Source organism: Fukomys damarensis, unplaced genomic scaffold, assembly GCF_012274545.1.
Source record: "Fukomys damarensis isolate Sample0158 unplaced genomic scaffold, DMR_v1.0_HiC HiC_scaffold_5, whole genome shotgun sequence".
In the NCBI taxonomy this organism is placed as follows: domain Eukaryota; kingdom Metazoa; phylum Chordata; class Mammalia; order Rodentia; family Bathyergidae; genus Fukomys; species Fukomys damarensis.
In genome coordinates, this window is record NW_022900917.1 from 17,120,044 (window position 1) to 17,135,339 (window position 15,296).

The window sequence follows — 15,296 nt, forward strand, 5'->3', positions numbered from 1 at the left end:
CTATCGGGATCAAAATCATCAATTGAGTTGGCTTAGAGTGAAGCCATTACCAACGGTCTTTTTCATAAGGGACATGGACTTTTTGTTGCATGTGTGCAGGTGTTACCAGTTATTCAAAGCATATTCCAGAAAACCAGTGCTCTCCGGACTACAGGAATATAAAGAAGCAGGGGTGGAGGCTGAAAGACAAAACAGACTTCTTTCCAGAAATGCTGGAGCCTTGACTATGCAAATATTCACTGTGAATCTGTAATAGGAAGTCGCCACAGATAGCTTTTTACAAATTTAGTCACAAAACACCTTTCTTCAGAAACCAGTGCTCCAGGATAGGTTTTTTTAAATGCTAGTCAATCTTTTCAGCACATGGCTCTGTGACCTGCCACCCAACAGGGAAGAGAGACTGCAAACACACCCTGTCCAAGATTAGGGCAGAGCAACAGACCCAGGCAGGGCACTGTACAGAATGAGGTCAGGTGGCCACAGGGCAACCAAGACTTCTGTCAAGAGCTAAACCACAGAGGAAGTGGCTCAGAGCCTAGAAAACACGAGGGATGGCCCAGTCGTCACAACTGAACATCAGGTGACATTTTAGACACCACTTACACTGTTGTCTCAGTCCTGTTTGGGTTGGACACACACTCAGAGGGATGGTGAGAGGAGAAACACCAGCTGTGGACCGACTGGCTCACGGTGCTTTCGCCCTACGGTCAGGCCGGCAGCACCTCCCCCGCGCATTGCCCCAGTGAACTTTACTGTCAAACGCCACGTGAAGACATGCTCTTACATGAAATAATGCCTAACTACACACGTACATTGTTAAAATCCCACACGGACTCTGCTAGAGATGAAGGAAAGTAAGGTGTTCAGTGCTAAAAGCTGATGAGCCACTGAGTTTTTCCATGGATGAGTAAAAGCAGAGGGCAGGATGCAGTCTCTCTCGTGCCCCACTCCAGACCTCGGGTGGACAATGAGACCACATTGATGGTGCCAGGCACCTGGGCACCTATCACACGGCAAAGGTAGCCATGGCACCACAGGGTCACACTGGACCAGAGCGGGTCCCTGAGAACACATCCTACAGAGCGCTCCTTGTAAAAGGTGTTCGGGGATCACAAAGAGTTAGAAAATACTTGCTATGGCTTTTACCTAGATGTCTCCCAAGAGCCCCCTGTGCTCGTGGACAGGGCTTCTGGAAAGTGACTATCTGTCCTGCAGGTGCTTACAGCTGAAGGCACGGCCTGGGTTTCTCTCCCTTGGCTCTGCCTCCTGTCCACCTCGCCGTGGGCATGGGCAGATCTGCTCTGTCACGCTGTCCTGCCAAATATGGACCGAAACATGAGCCAAAATAAACCTTTCTTCCCCTAAGCTGTGGGTGTCAGTTACTTTGTCCCGGCCAGGAAGAAAGTGACTGAGACAACACTAGATACTAGTATCTTTCTTCTTGGAGAGTCACAATGCACATTATGAATGAAGTGTCGAGAGATCCTTTAAGAAAAGAATGCTTACCTTGGGTTAACCCAGTTTCCCAAATCAACCTGACCCTGCAATCTTTATTTATTTTCAGTTGATTTATGCCATAGACCATTTTTCAGAAACGCTCCTTGTACCTTGAGAAATTTCTTTATAAAACAAAAATAATTTTTTACTTAAAAAAATTAAATAATTCCTAGGATCGCATGTTGGTCAATAACGGACAGGTCACAAAGCCACAGAACCCAACCATTTTAATTCCTGCCCAACTCCTGCGTCTGCTGCGATCTCGCTCTTGAATGGGCCGCTGTGCCTGGCTTCTCAAGCCTGCCTAAAAACAAGCAGTGATAAATTGTTCATCTTTTCCTCTCTGGCATAAAGTATTAAGCATCTGATTATGGCACAGACAGAGCATGGCCTGCACAGGGACCTAAACTTCATCCACAGAAGTCAGATGTTTATAGTCTTTTCTTCTTTGGTTAACAATCAGGTCAGTAAAACGGTACTGCTCAGTGCATGACTATATGGCCTTCCAAACATTGTTCCTCACAAAAAAGGGATGACAAAAGGTAGAGCTTCTAATACTTTTCAGCAGGAGTCACACAGGCCAGAGATCATAACACAAAAGCTTTTGGCTACACAATTTAAAGGTATTACAGCGAGGCATGAGAACTGGAATGATGTAAACCTTTCATCATTTGCATAATACATCATTTTTTATTCTTGTCTCCAAGGAATTTCACATGATATTTTGAAAGAGAAGACAGGGAAAGCAAGACTCTCCAACTGTGGGACTTGGCAAAGTTATCATCCAAGCCCTGCTAGGCCATGAACTGTATTCACACCTCAATAGCAATTCTCGCAAATCGGTACTGCAGGGAGGCAGGAGGCCTCAGCAGCACCAAGCCCCTCTCAGCTGCTGGCTGGCTGGACAGCAGATCCAGCAAGCCTGTCACACTAACGAACCCCAGGGCTTCTCCACAGCCAACAGCCATGGAAAAATCTCCTTGCGTGACAAAACCTAGGAGGGCTCTGGAGCAGTGTGAAGTCAAACCCGGGAGGGTACCTGACCACAGTCCCAGAGTCGGGGCTTCCTGCCTGGCCTCAGGCGGCCCTGCTACCAGGCCCTTGGAAGCAGCACATCCTCGGTTCTGCCTTTTCTCCATTTTCTTCTTTTCTTTCTGCTTCAGGATGACACTCTTGAATGGGTCGTTGTGCCGGGGCTCCTGGGGCCCACAGTACTGTGGGTCCTGACTGAGCTGGAGCAGGTCCTCCTCAGCCGGGACACAGATCATGGAATGTGGCTCAGGGCTGCCCCTCCTGAGCAGGGACAGGCTGACCCACACCAGGGCCCTGGGGAAGTGGTCCACGAAGACTAGGCAGGTCTCTCTGGTCAGTCCTTGCTGGCCTCTGCCAGGGCCCCACCGGGCTGCCCGCCGGTCCTCAGAACGGGGCCCACACCAGGTGGACAGTTGCTTCAGAAATTTTCTACTCCTACATGAAGCCAGAGACACACGTTTGAGGATATTGTGTTTAAGCAAAGATATGCAATCAGAAAATTAGGCATTGCTAGAGTTAATTTGATTTTTTTAGACTATATGCGAGAAAGTATAAAAACTATAATTTTTAAATTAAAAATACGTATTAATATATTTTAGTAAAAATATTTTCCTTTGTATGTGTCTGTCATTCTAAAACTAAAAGTTTAAGAAGTTGAAGGCAGAGAAAATTAAGACAGTGGCTAGAATGGAGGGCTGTCATCAGTGATGGGATGGAAACAAAGAGGAACTGGTATTCTGATGAGGAAAACCTGAAGGGATAGTTAGATTTGAAGTAAGAAAAAAGGATATGAAATTCTGAGCTTACTGTATAGAAAGAGAAGTATGAGGGAAAGAGATGAGCGTTTTTAAAGTGAAAGCATATTCTACGGGGAGATGCTAGGCAGCAGACCTTGGCCTGTGCAGTACCAAGGGTGAGACGCATTTTACCCAGAAGCTGCACATGACATGTTACACTGAGGGGGCTGCTAACCCACTATGAGTCTACAATTGAAAAGGAACCAGAAGAGCTGTAACTGAGGGATGCAAAGAAAGAAAAGCTTGCTCAGTGCAAGAGGTTCTTGGTGACCTAGCAGGACTACACCCATAAGGGCATGGCAGTGGGAGCAAAGACTAAATGAAAGAGGTCACAGGAAAAACTGCCTCGGTTTAGAACCTCAGACAACAGTCCTTTCATTCACCAGTTACTATCATGCCCTCAAGTCAACTAACATCATTCTGCTTTGCTGGACCCTCTATACAACATCAAAGGACTTCCTCCGGAAAACCCATGCATTCACCTGGGTTTTACAAGAAGGAACAGTGCTAACTTTTGCATCCTGTGCCCTGCTCAGTATAAAAATAAATAATGAAAAATATATCCAAAAGTCAACTGCACTTACCTAAGAACACAGAGCTGACTACTGGTGGCAGCAACATGGTTCTCACTGGCATCCTGGTCCATAACACTCTCAGTGCCTGGCTGGTCCTGACACTCTGTGTCCAAGACTTCCGACTCCATGGTGACAGATGTAACTGCTTCAGCAGATGGCTGAGGAGGTTGTTCAGGGGTGGAAGCATGAGGCACCTCGCATCTTCTCAGGTCACTCTTCTCACCACTTGGAGAGGCTTCTAAAGAAGACCCTTTTTGGGCCCAGACTCTGGACTCCCAGTCCTGAGTTAACAGCTCCCAGGGACAGAAGAAAGGTGCCAGTGTGCCAAGCTTGACATAGTTGGGCCGTTTGGCAGGAGGGCGCCTACGGAAAAGCAAAGAGGAGAACAGATTTTCAACAACTGAGGAGTGACAGTTAATTAGAGCCATTATCTCCATCTAACACACACACACACACACACACACACACACACACACACACACACACACACCATGCTTTCCAGGAAATGTATGCTAAGAGAATAAGAGCCAACACTACTGGCCATGAGTTTTTGTTTCCCCTGGAGTGTAGGAGATACAAAGTAGTTCCATGTGGCCACTCAACAGCCCCACAGAGTGCCACTCCTGAGAGGTCCAAGCATATGGCACTCCTAGAGTTTGGAGATGTCCCTGTACATCCACAGGGCTAAGTCCAAGGTCACAGTGTAGTTTCTCTCTCACTCCTATGACCCTGCTGTCCTCCACAAAGACAAGGTCCTTATCAGTTTATTAGACATCCTTCCAAAGGCATCTCATGTACATACAAGCATGTGGGTATCTACTTCTTTTTTGCTCATATGGGAACATACGAGATACAGTAATTTTTGTCTAACTTATGTCTAACTTAACTTTTCTATTTTAACAAAAATATCCTGGAGATTGCTTAGTATCAATACGTCAAGCTCACTCACTCTTTTGTAAAAGGCTGTGTATACCCTAATCTACATAGGCAGCCCTCTTTTGAAAGACACTTTGGTTATTTCTAAGCCTCTGCTTCTACAAACAGTGCTGCCATGAATGACTTGAGCACACCGCACCTGTATCAGCACAAGCCACGGAACTGCTCAGCCAAGTCCTCTGCCAACTTCCCAGATGCTCCCATTCACCTCCATAACCCTTTTCCTCCACTCCCAAACATTTGTCGTCACTCACAGTGGCCTCCCTCTCCCCCTGCATCTACATAAACCATCCTTCAAATACAGTTACTTCCCCTCTGGGACCCACCTTAGCTCGGTCATTGCCAGTCAGCCGCATCTCACAGTCTCAATTCCAAGGAGCTCTTCTCAGAACACTGCCTTCCATTCGCCCGCTTACCCTCCCCCAAACTCCTCCCATCAGAGCCGCCACTCAGTTACACCACCAGTTCCTCATCCTCCCCACTGCCCCCCTACCCCATCAGCTCAGGGTCCAAGGGCACACAGGCCCTCCCTTACGTACGCCTTCAACTCCCTCCACCTGGCAGAGCCCAGCCAGGTTAAAGCAGCTCCCCAGTGCCCTGTGCCAATATCTGCTGGGCAGCACGCAGAGGAAGAAATCACAGCAGTTACTTTATAAACACAAAACAAGTGGGAGTGCTCTTCCACTACTTATAAATCTCATTTTATTTCTCTGGTCAATTCAATCTTCTCTCCCAGAAAACTGTTTGCAACCATTTCTCTCTCTTCAAATCTCCAACAGCCCCTCTCCACTTCTTGCTTCCAGCTTACAACCTCACCACTCTGTCTGCCAAGAAGGTAGTCACAGTTCAGACAATCTCCTCACCATAGCACCTGCCCTCCTGCCTGGGCTGACTTCTCTAAGTGGAAAAACTGGACCCCCATCCTGTCAGATGCCACCCCTCCACCCAGGTGCTTGATTCCCCCTCCATATTCCTAGCAACACTTGCATTCAGCCTCCCTGCCCTCTTCTGAGTCCCCCTACCAGCCTGGAAACATGTCCATCAAAGAACTGGGAACTGTGTCCATCAAGAACACAGGCCTCGCAGAGCCAGGGACAGACTTTGTCAGCCTTGTCCCTGCGACAGCCGTGGTGCCGAGAGTGGTGCTGGACACACAGTACACTCTAAATCAGTACTGTTAAGTGAGTGAATATGTACAACACACCAATAGAGATGTGTACAAGGAAATATTCACAGAGCACACAGGAAGAAATAGGAAGTAACCAAAGGGCCACTGATAAAGTACCACCCATACTCCAATTCCATGGAATCACTCAAAAGTTCTATTTCCAGTCAGAGCAGGAGAGCTGTGACTCACAGGCCAAATCTGGTCCCTGCCTATTTTTGTACAACCCGTGAGCTAAGAATGGTTTTTATATTTTTAAATGGTTGAAAAAAGCAAAAGAATAATATTTTATGACACATGAAAATTATATAAAATTCAAATATGAGTATCCATAAATAAAGTCTGATTGGAACACAGCCATGCTCATTAGTTTCTATGTCATCTGTGACTGCTTTCGTGCCACAATGACAGAGCTAAGTAGTTGTCACGGAGACCAAAGGGACCACAAAGCCAAAAATATTCATCATCTGGTTCTCTGCGAAAAGTATGCCAACATTTGGTTCAGAGTCATTGATATGAAGAAACCATCCACTATCGTTGAAAGGGGCAAGTTTCAAAATAGTTTATATAGAATAATCTTTTACTAAAATAAAATTCTGTACCTATGGGAAATATACATGCATTAAAAAAAGTACTACTATCAATTATTGACCAAATACCTAAAAGACCTTGACTAGGCATTATGGGAGACACAGGATTGTAGCACAGGATCGCCACCCTCCAAGAGCCAGTAAATGAACAATCCGGGAATGTGTCATCGTCACCCATATATCACTGAACACGGCCGGAGAGCCAGGTCCTGTGCCTGCTTCTGTGGTTGCAGCAGGGAAGAGGAAGGCATAACGTGGTCCCCATGGAGCTCAGGAAAGGGACTACAGCAGAACCTCCTATTATGCACTTGGCCCAGAAAACCAAGAAAAGTTATGCAGGCCTACCATGCCCTGACACTGGCTAGACACCATAGATGCCACAAGAGAGACAGAGAGAGGGAGCCTACCAGTCAGTGGAATACAGGTTCGTTCCTGATATGCACAAGGACTTCCCTAAGTGAAGGAAATAAAGCCCCTCACTCACTCTTCAATTAAAGAAAAGAAACACAGTCCAGGTGAACAGCTACTTAAACATAAAAACAGTGCTTATCTCTATGGACAGCAGGACTACATCCATTTGTAAAGTATTTTTAACTATTTCCATAGATTCATTAAAATTTTATAAATATATAATAATTCTGCAGTCAGTTTTTTAAAAGCACAATTTCCACAAGGAGGTTAGATGCGAGACTCCATTAGCACGTGTATGGAACTCATGGCCACAGTTCAGGTGGACGCCACTATCAAAGCCAGTAAATAACCAAGAGAAAGGCTGCAACCTGAATGTGCCTACAAGAGCCAGATGGACATAAGACAATCTCCTGACTTAAGTAATATCATCTTAGTTACTTCATGGTATCGCAGCGCTCAAGATGATACCACATTGCACATGAAGAGTTATAGAATTCATGCCCAAACTGCTAGGCAAGGTAGGTAGGCACTACTTCTTTTTTTTTTTTAATACCGGGAATCGAACTCAGGTCCTTGTACTTGTGAGGCAGGTGGAGGAACCACTGAACTAAATCCTTGGCCCCCCAACTTCTTATTCCTTAAGACATTACCAGGATAGAGGGCATTTCCTCACCTTTTGTACTTTTCAAGAAGATTCTTCGCTTGCTCTTCAGCAAAGAGAGCCCCAGCAGGACAGTCCGGGAAATCAGCTGGGATAGCAGGTGCCCTTTTATACTGAGAATGCACTAGACCCTCTTTTAATCCTCCAACTCTTGCACCTCGATAGATCTAGAAAACAAAATCAAAAGATGCCATCAATTTACCTACATAATGTAAAATTGCTAAAAGGTACATTAGAAGGAGAATGGACAAACACATGGTAGGAAAATCCTATAGCTTATTACTATCTGATAGCAAAAATGAATGAACTAGAGCTTATCATTCAACATGGAAACCTCCATACCAAATGAATATAGTAAGTAGCAAAAGCATATATACAGTGAGATATATAGTTTAAAAGCACATTACATGCAGTTTCGTTACAGAATAAAAACCGTTAATAAATATATAAAAATATGCGTACTGGTGACAAACACCAAAATCAGAATAGTGATTATTTTAGGTTATGGGAAGGGAAGTAAGTTGGGAGAGTGGGCCACAGAGTAATTCCAGGGGGTCTGTATGCTTTATTCCTTAAACTGGACAGCAGGTGAAGAATACACAGGCATTTATTATACCAGTATTTTTTTTTTTATCCCTGAAACATTTCATAAATTTAAAAAATTAAGTGGAATTATTTAAAAATATTACCACTCCTAAATAATTAACCAAATGTCCTTTGCACTAAGCATAATTGCTAAAAATCAACTGATTGTATGAATCTAGTAGTCTGATATGCCATTCAATCTGTACCAAAGTAATATTTAATCTAATGAGAAAAATACAACACGTGACATTTCAATAAAACACAACTGTAGTTAATAGAGGTACTATATGCTTATAGTTAACATTTTAGAAAAAAAAGTATATTCTATACACCTGTAAAAATTGCCTTTGGCTTTTAAACTAAAACTCCAAGTTGAAAACTCAACATTTTGTTGCTACTACTATTAAAAATCAGGCCATTTTTAAAACCTCAAAAATTCACACTATGTCAGTGCAAGGGAGAACCTTGTCCTGGGACTATTTGTATGAAGTATGCTGTACCCAGGATTAAGCCTCTAACATACTACTCAGAAATATACTACTCAGTTTCTAAGTCATACACACATTCTACTTGTAGCATTTGGTATTTACTAGGAGTTATTTATTAGCATTTTAAATGTTGCAAAGAGTAACTTACAAATGGGATCCAGAAAGCCATGCCCCAGCCCTTTGGGAGGAGGACATCCCAGCCACTGCCCCATCCTAGTCGGTCTTCACCAGTCACTTTGCCTGGCTGTTGAATCAAAAGTATGGGTATCCTGGATTCGTGGGGACCTAAAACAAGCTGTGACCCAGGCACCAGCAATTCACTTCTCATCCGGTTTAAATCCTAAAGTGGAAGAAAATAATTCAAGACAAACAACCCCAATCTTTTACAAGATTTACTGGGTCTCCCTACAAGCAGCTTTAGAAACTTAGGTGCTCTTTAAAAAAGGGGTGGGGGAGGCCTCCTGAATAAATGTAACCCATCATAAGCACAAAGTATTCCTCCTATAAAGATCTTCCTCTTACAGAGGCTTTGGTAGAAAATGCCTGCCAAACTGTCTTAAATTTGCTAAGATTGGGCTAGATGATTCAAAGTTACAGAATGATACATTCATTCTGCAATCTCATATCAAAATTAATCTCATATATTTATTCTCTGTCCCTACATGTATTTGATTAAGACTGGCATGAAAAAAGGTACAGTTGGGCTGGGAATTTAGCTCAGTGATTCCAGCACCTGCCTCACAAGCGCAAGGTCCCTAGTTCAATCCCTGGTACCAAAAAAAAAAAAAAAGGTACAGTTGGGCTGGGAATTTAGCTCAGTGATTCCAGCACCTGCCTCACAAGCGCAAGGTCCCTAGTTCAATCCCTGGTACCAAAAAAAAAAAAAAAGGTACAGTTAATGACAGCTTCTTGAGGACAGGCAACTGGAAAAATATTCTGGTTCTTAAGAAAACCTCTCATCAGGTCTGAAAGACTTAAAACAGAAGATGCTATAAAGTATTTGTTAAGTGCAATGTAAAGAATGGATAACAGGGATTTAGAATGGATAACACCCAGGATTTAGCTCAGTGGTTCTGCTGCCTGCCTCACAAGCACAAGATCCTGAGTTCGATCCCCAGAACCAAGAAAGAATGGATGCACAGGCAGGTGAGAGGGCCATCACTCAACTTAGAACGTGACACACAACTCCACCTAACTCTGCAACCTCACACGTGCTCATCAAGGCATCACGAAGCCCTAGTCTTTTTATCTTTGCTTGAGCTTCCGCTACCACCTACCTATGTGCATACTGTTCACGCCAAAGTGCGTTTCTCTTTAGTCCCCAGTTTCCCATCTGGAATCAAGTCCTTTCTCCTAGGTATCTGCTCCTAGGAAGTGCCATAGCCCTGAAGCACTGCCCCTTCCTGCTGCATTCACCCTCCTCCTGCATCTGCTGTGTAGCTAAACGACCTGCGACTCACAATTCATGCACCCATCCACTCAGACTGTGACTGAGCGCCTCACATGTGGGCAGGTTCTAGAACCTGGGAATGCAGCATGAACAAGGCAAACGTGGCTCAGCTCCCTTGTAACTGAGATTCTAAACCCTAGTTAGAACCTTAGGTACTTATCTATAAATCCTACACCACTCTCCTTTCCTCAATCTCTTTTTTAGGGCGAGAGGGTACTAGAGATTGAACTCAATCTTTCACACAGATCAACACCCCCAGCCTCCTTTTTTTTTAATTCTACATTGCCCAGCCTGCACTCAAACTTGCAGTCTGCCTGCCTCCTCCCAGAGTGCTGGGATTACAGGCATACACTGTCACTCCAGCTAAGTCTCCTTTCTTCTCTTGCATCTTCTAGCCAAACAATTCTGCCCTCCAGGAAAATAACATTTTAAATTTCAGCATGTCCACTTCTGCCCTAATTCAAGTCCCATCATGTCATACTTGGAGTATTTTAAGGGTCTTTTAAGGCCATCAACCCATAGTCCTTTCTCCAGGTTCCCTGCCCCCCAACTAATCTACCCTCCATATGGCTGCCACAGTGAAATCCCTTTGTAGCACAGCCCTCCTTAAAACCTTCAGTGGTGCCTTATATCCTCAGTCCAAATCCTTACTCTGGCTCAAGTTCTTTTATGTGCTGGCCCTTAAATTTAAATTTATCTCTTCAGTTTCAACTCCTGACCCATTGCTGACTCAAGTACTTGGAAATTCATGGATACATCGTCCTTTTTTTTTTTTGAATCGGGGGTCAAACTCAGGTCCTTGCACTTGCGAGGCAGGCAGCGGAATGACTGAGATAATCCCCAGCCCTACATCATCCTAATTTTGTTCTGGGCTACTGCATATGCTCTTCTCACTTCCTAAAATCTTTTCTCCATTGTAGCCTTGATCTTGCTCCCCAAAATTCAGTTAATTCTGATCCCACCTGAGAGGAAGTTCATGTACCAGCTCTTCCATTCAAAAAGCCAGCTTCAGTTTTCCTAGTCTGGCCTCAGGACCTTATAATTCAACCATCTCCTAGTCACATATCCCCACCTCTAATACAAGGCCAGCCTCTGGTAGGAGATGTATTTGAACCTCTTCTCAAGTAGGGGTCAGAATAAACCAGACAGAGAACATTTCAGGGGAGAAAAAAAGCAATAAAAGAGAAACATATTGGGCTGGAGGTTTAACTCAGTGGTTCTGTCACCTGCCTCACAAGGGCAAGGTCCTGAGTTTGATCCCCAGTAGCAAAAAAAAAAAAAAGAAGAAGAAAAGAAATATTTCAACAATGAGATTATCTTTTCAAGAAAAAGTCTTTGTATTTTTCCTAGAGATCATTCTTCCCTGAGAACAGAAAAGAAATTACAGTGTGTTTCAGGCAGGGCAGCACACACCTATAACTCCAGAGATTCTGAAGACTGAGGCAGGAAGATGGTTAAGTTCAAGCCCAGCTTGTGCAACTCAGGGAGACCCTGTTTCAAAATGAAAAAATAGAAAGGGTAGGGTATGTAGTTCAGGGCAAAGGCTCATTCTCTAGTTCTGGGAATAAAAGAAAGGAAAAAAAAAGAAAAGAACACTATTATCATGAATAAGAAACCAAAAACTTGTTGGAAGATAAAAGAAAGTCTATTGGATTCTATAAAGTATAAAATTACTTTTTACGGGCTCTAGAATGATGAGTTTCACCTGTCATTCATGAGTTTACCAGTAATCCTTACACTGTTAGTTACCTGATCCAGGATTTTATTCTCTGTGACACTCTTACAGATCTCCTGGTTCCAGATAAAGCTATGCGCACACTCCACTGGCACACCCTCCAGAAGCAGCTGTCTAACTTGCTCATTATCTAAGAGGGAAAAGAAATAGCCTTCAAACCACATCCTTAGATCAATAACTCACACTTGAACACTAGCCCATTATGACAAGAAAATGTCTTACAGACATTTACTTAACTAGAAGAATTTACATGATAAGAAATTTAGTTACTGTCAGAGCTGGTTTCACAGCCATTGAAATAGCAAAGGCTACTGAACTTTTTTCTTTGATAAGCATTTTTCATGTAAAAGATGCAAATATCACAATATTAAATTGCCTCTGGATAACTGCCTAAAATAAGAACTTACAATAATCAAATTCTACATCATTTTCTTCTGTCTCTTATCTCAAGTCTCTGATAACCTATTTTTATGGACCTGTTTAGTCCTTTTTACGAAATGTGTGGTGAGTATATTTCCTATGAAACATATGGTTCTATCCCTTTAAGCAAGCCACACCATGCTAGAAAGGGCTCTACTGGAGAAGGAAAAGGAATGTTTTCAGTGATAAATGCCTGTATTGATAGAAGACACTTTCTCCATGAGGTCATTTAATCATCAAGGGTAAAAAAAAAAATCTACTTCTAAATCTAACTTTATTAGACTGAAGAATTAAAAGCAACCAAGTTAGACAATGCATGAATTTTGGCTATGGTTCCAATACGCCAACACAGAAATATCAGTCAAAAGCACATACCTCTGTGGGTCTGATGGCTAGGAAAACATAAGTTCAAAGTAACCAGGCCAGATTTCAGGGGAGAACAAACAGAAAATTAAACGATGAACAGATCTGAGATGAGAACTGCTCTGAGCAGAAACGGCTTCCGTGCATGCTCCTCTCTGAGACACTAACCAGGGGTCTCAGGCACCAGTGCAGGACACTAGGAAGGTTCACACCACCTGTCTAAGAGCAAGCAACAAGCTTCATCCCACCAGCCCTGGTCTACCCAGAATGCTTTCCTGCGGAGCACTGCTGCAGATAGGAGTGACAGAACTGGGTGGGATATTATTCAGACAAGAGTTGCAAACCAAAGAAATGGCTGACACACAGGGTGTAACGCACAGGACTACACTGCCTCGACTTTAAATATTCTACATGAAGGGATACAATTCATCGCTGAAAAGAAATTTACTATCAAGTCACAAAAAGACACTTGAGGAACTTTCAGGGCATATTAAAGAGGAAGAAGCCAATCTGAAAAGGCTACAAATCATATGATTCCATTTTATGACACTCTCAGAAACTACGAAGACAATAAAAGGATCAGTGGCAGTCGCATTTGGCCAGGAGGGAAACTGGCCTTCAAATTCACTCTACTTTATAAATATGCAGATGTTTAAAGCGCCTGCCTGAAGCTATTATGATTTTTTTCCTCCCAGAAACAGAAACAAAGAAGTTATGGCAAAATGACCACTAACTTGGCACTCCTGGAAGCCAACTGTAACTCTGTGATCTAAAAGTGCTTGCGAGAGCTATAAAAAGTAAATACCATTCTGAAGGCAAATAGACTCTTCCCATGCTCTATCACAAAGTCACACAGCCAGGATGTTTAAAGAGAGAGATGAATGTAAGCTTACAAGCACAGTGTAAGTTCAGTATTTTCTTTGTCCCTTTCCTTCTTTTTTTTTGGAGGCGGTAGTGATGCTGGAGATTGAAATTGGGGCCTTGAATATGCTAAGGATGTGCACTACCACTGAGTTACTTCCCAAATTCAGTATTAAAGCAAACTCCTTGCAGACAAGGACTAGTTAAAATAACTGATTACAGCAAGTCAGCAGACAGACACTAAGGAAAGTAAATGAAGTAAAAGATAGTACAGTACAGATTTGGGAGTTTTTAAAATGTGTTTGTTTTGCTGTATCTCATTTTGGCTTTTATTACCCTGGTGCTGACAGTTAAACCCAGGGCCTTGTACATGGTAACAAGTGTACTACATTGAGCTACACCCCAATCTCCACCCCAAGTATGTATTTTAAGTCTCACCTAGAAAGCAATTACTTACATAATTAAATGCTATATTAATAAACTCAAAAATATTTATAAAAACACATTATTAATATTTAATTCAAACCTAAAAACCAAATGATCAAGGAAACTTTTTCAAAGCATCTGAGAATATACATCATCACTTCAGGTCCCTCATGTACCATCTCTTTTAAAGGCTCTGTTAGTACTCAGTACACACAAGAAACTAAAGAGATTGTTATCCAAAGTAGGCAACTCTTTCTTTACAGTTCAACTAGCCCAAAACTGATCTTTCTCATCTAAGCCTAAAGAGGCAGAGAATGACTTCTGATACAAACAGACTGGAATTACGTCAGAGAATTAGGTCTTCACATCATCATGTTGGAATTCATTTTTCCAAGGATTAATATTCTTATGGACCAGCCCACCAAAGTATACTTCTACCGGTGGGATGTTTTTATTTATTTGTTTATTTTGTATTTCTACAGTACTGGGAACTGAACCCAGGGCCTTACACATGCTATACAAACATTCTAGCATTATGCTACATCCCCAGCCCTTTTTATTTTTTATTTTGAGATGGGGTCTCATTAAGTTGCCGAGGTTGGACTGAAACTTCACTTGTGATCTTCCTGCCTTAGCCTCCCAAGGTGTGTGTCATGACGCCCTGCTCTATCCTTGGTTTTGACTTATATTCCAGGACAGTACACTTGTTAATAATATAGTACTAATTCCTTAAGAAGTATACTTCTCAGTGTAATCCCATGTAAACAGATAAAATACATTTGCAATGAAATTACAGCATTTACAGTAAGTCTGGGGTTGGGGGTTAGCTCAGAGGTACAGCACTTGCCTAGCTTTCATGTATGCCCTGTATCTGACTCTCCAGGCCTGCCCACAAAAAAGGTTTTAATGAAGTATTGAAGTGACAGCTAACAAGATGGTAAGCTTTTATCATGGAAATTAAATCATATTTTTCAAAATGTTTTTATTTTACATGAACTGATTTATATAGTAAGATAACAGCCTTAGAAAGGATTTACTATATACTGCTTCATTCCAGAAAAAAATGTGAGATATCAAGAGAAACAAAGTAGTTTGACCATGGCTTTGAGACAATTAAGATAGTCAGCATTTATAATGGTGTAGAAGACACTACAAGTTTTATGGTTGTACTAAACAATACCAGCATTAAAAAAGAAAGACAACTAAGGCCAGGGATTTAGCTCAGTGGTTTCACCGCCTGCCGTCCAAGCACAAGGGCCCGAGTTTGATCCCCAATACCAAAAAAAAAAAAAAAAAAGCCGGGC

General features: G+C 42.7%; 1 protein-coding gene across 1 annotated transcript in view; it reads right to left on the reverse strand.

Annotated features, from left to right (window-relative positions):
* Window positions 1–1,680: 1,680 nt before the first annotated feature.
* Window positions 1,681–15,296, reverse strand: part of Pop1 (POP1 homolog, ribonuclease P/MRP subunit) — a 34,536-nt gene continuing 20,920 nt past the window's right edge. Inside the window, exons 12-16 of the mRNA XM_010619572.2 lie at window positions 11,937–12,052; window positions 8,886–9,077; window positions 7,677–7,831; window positions 3,911–4,264; window positions 1,681–2,964 (exon numbers count right to left, since the gene is read on the reverse strand). Of these exons, the coding sequence (XP_010617874.1) occupies window positions 2,310–2,964; window positions 3,911–4,264; window positions 7,677–7,831; window positions 8,886–9,077; window positions 11,937–12,052 (1,472 nt within the window). The 3' untranslated portion in view covers window positions 1,681–2,309. The remainder of the gene's footprint in view (window positions 2,965–3,910; window positions 4,265–7,676; window positions 7,832–8,885; window positions 9,078–11,936; window positions 12,053–15,296) is intronic.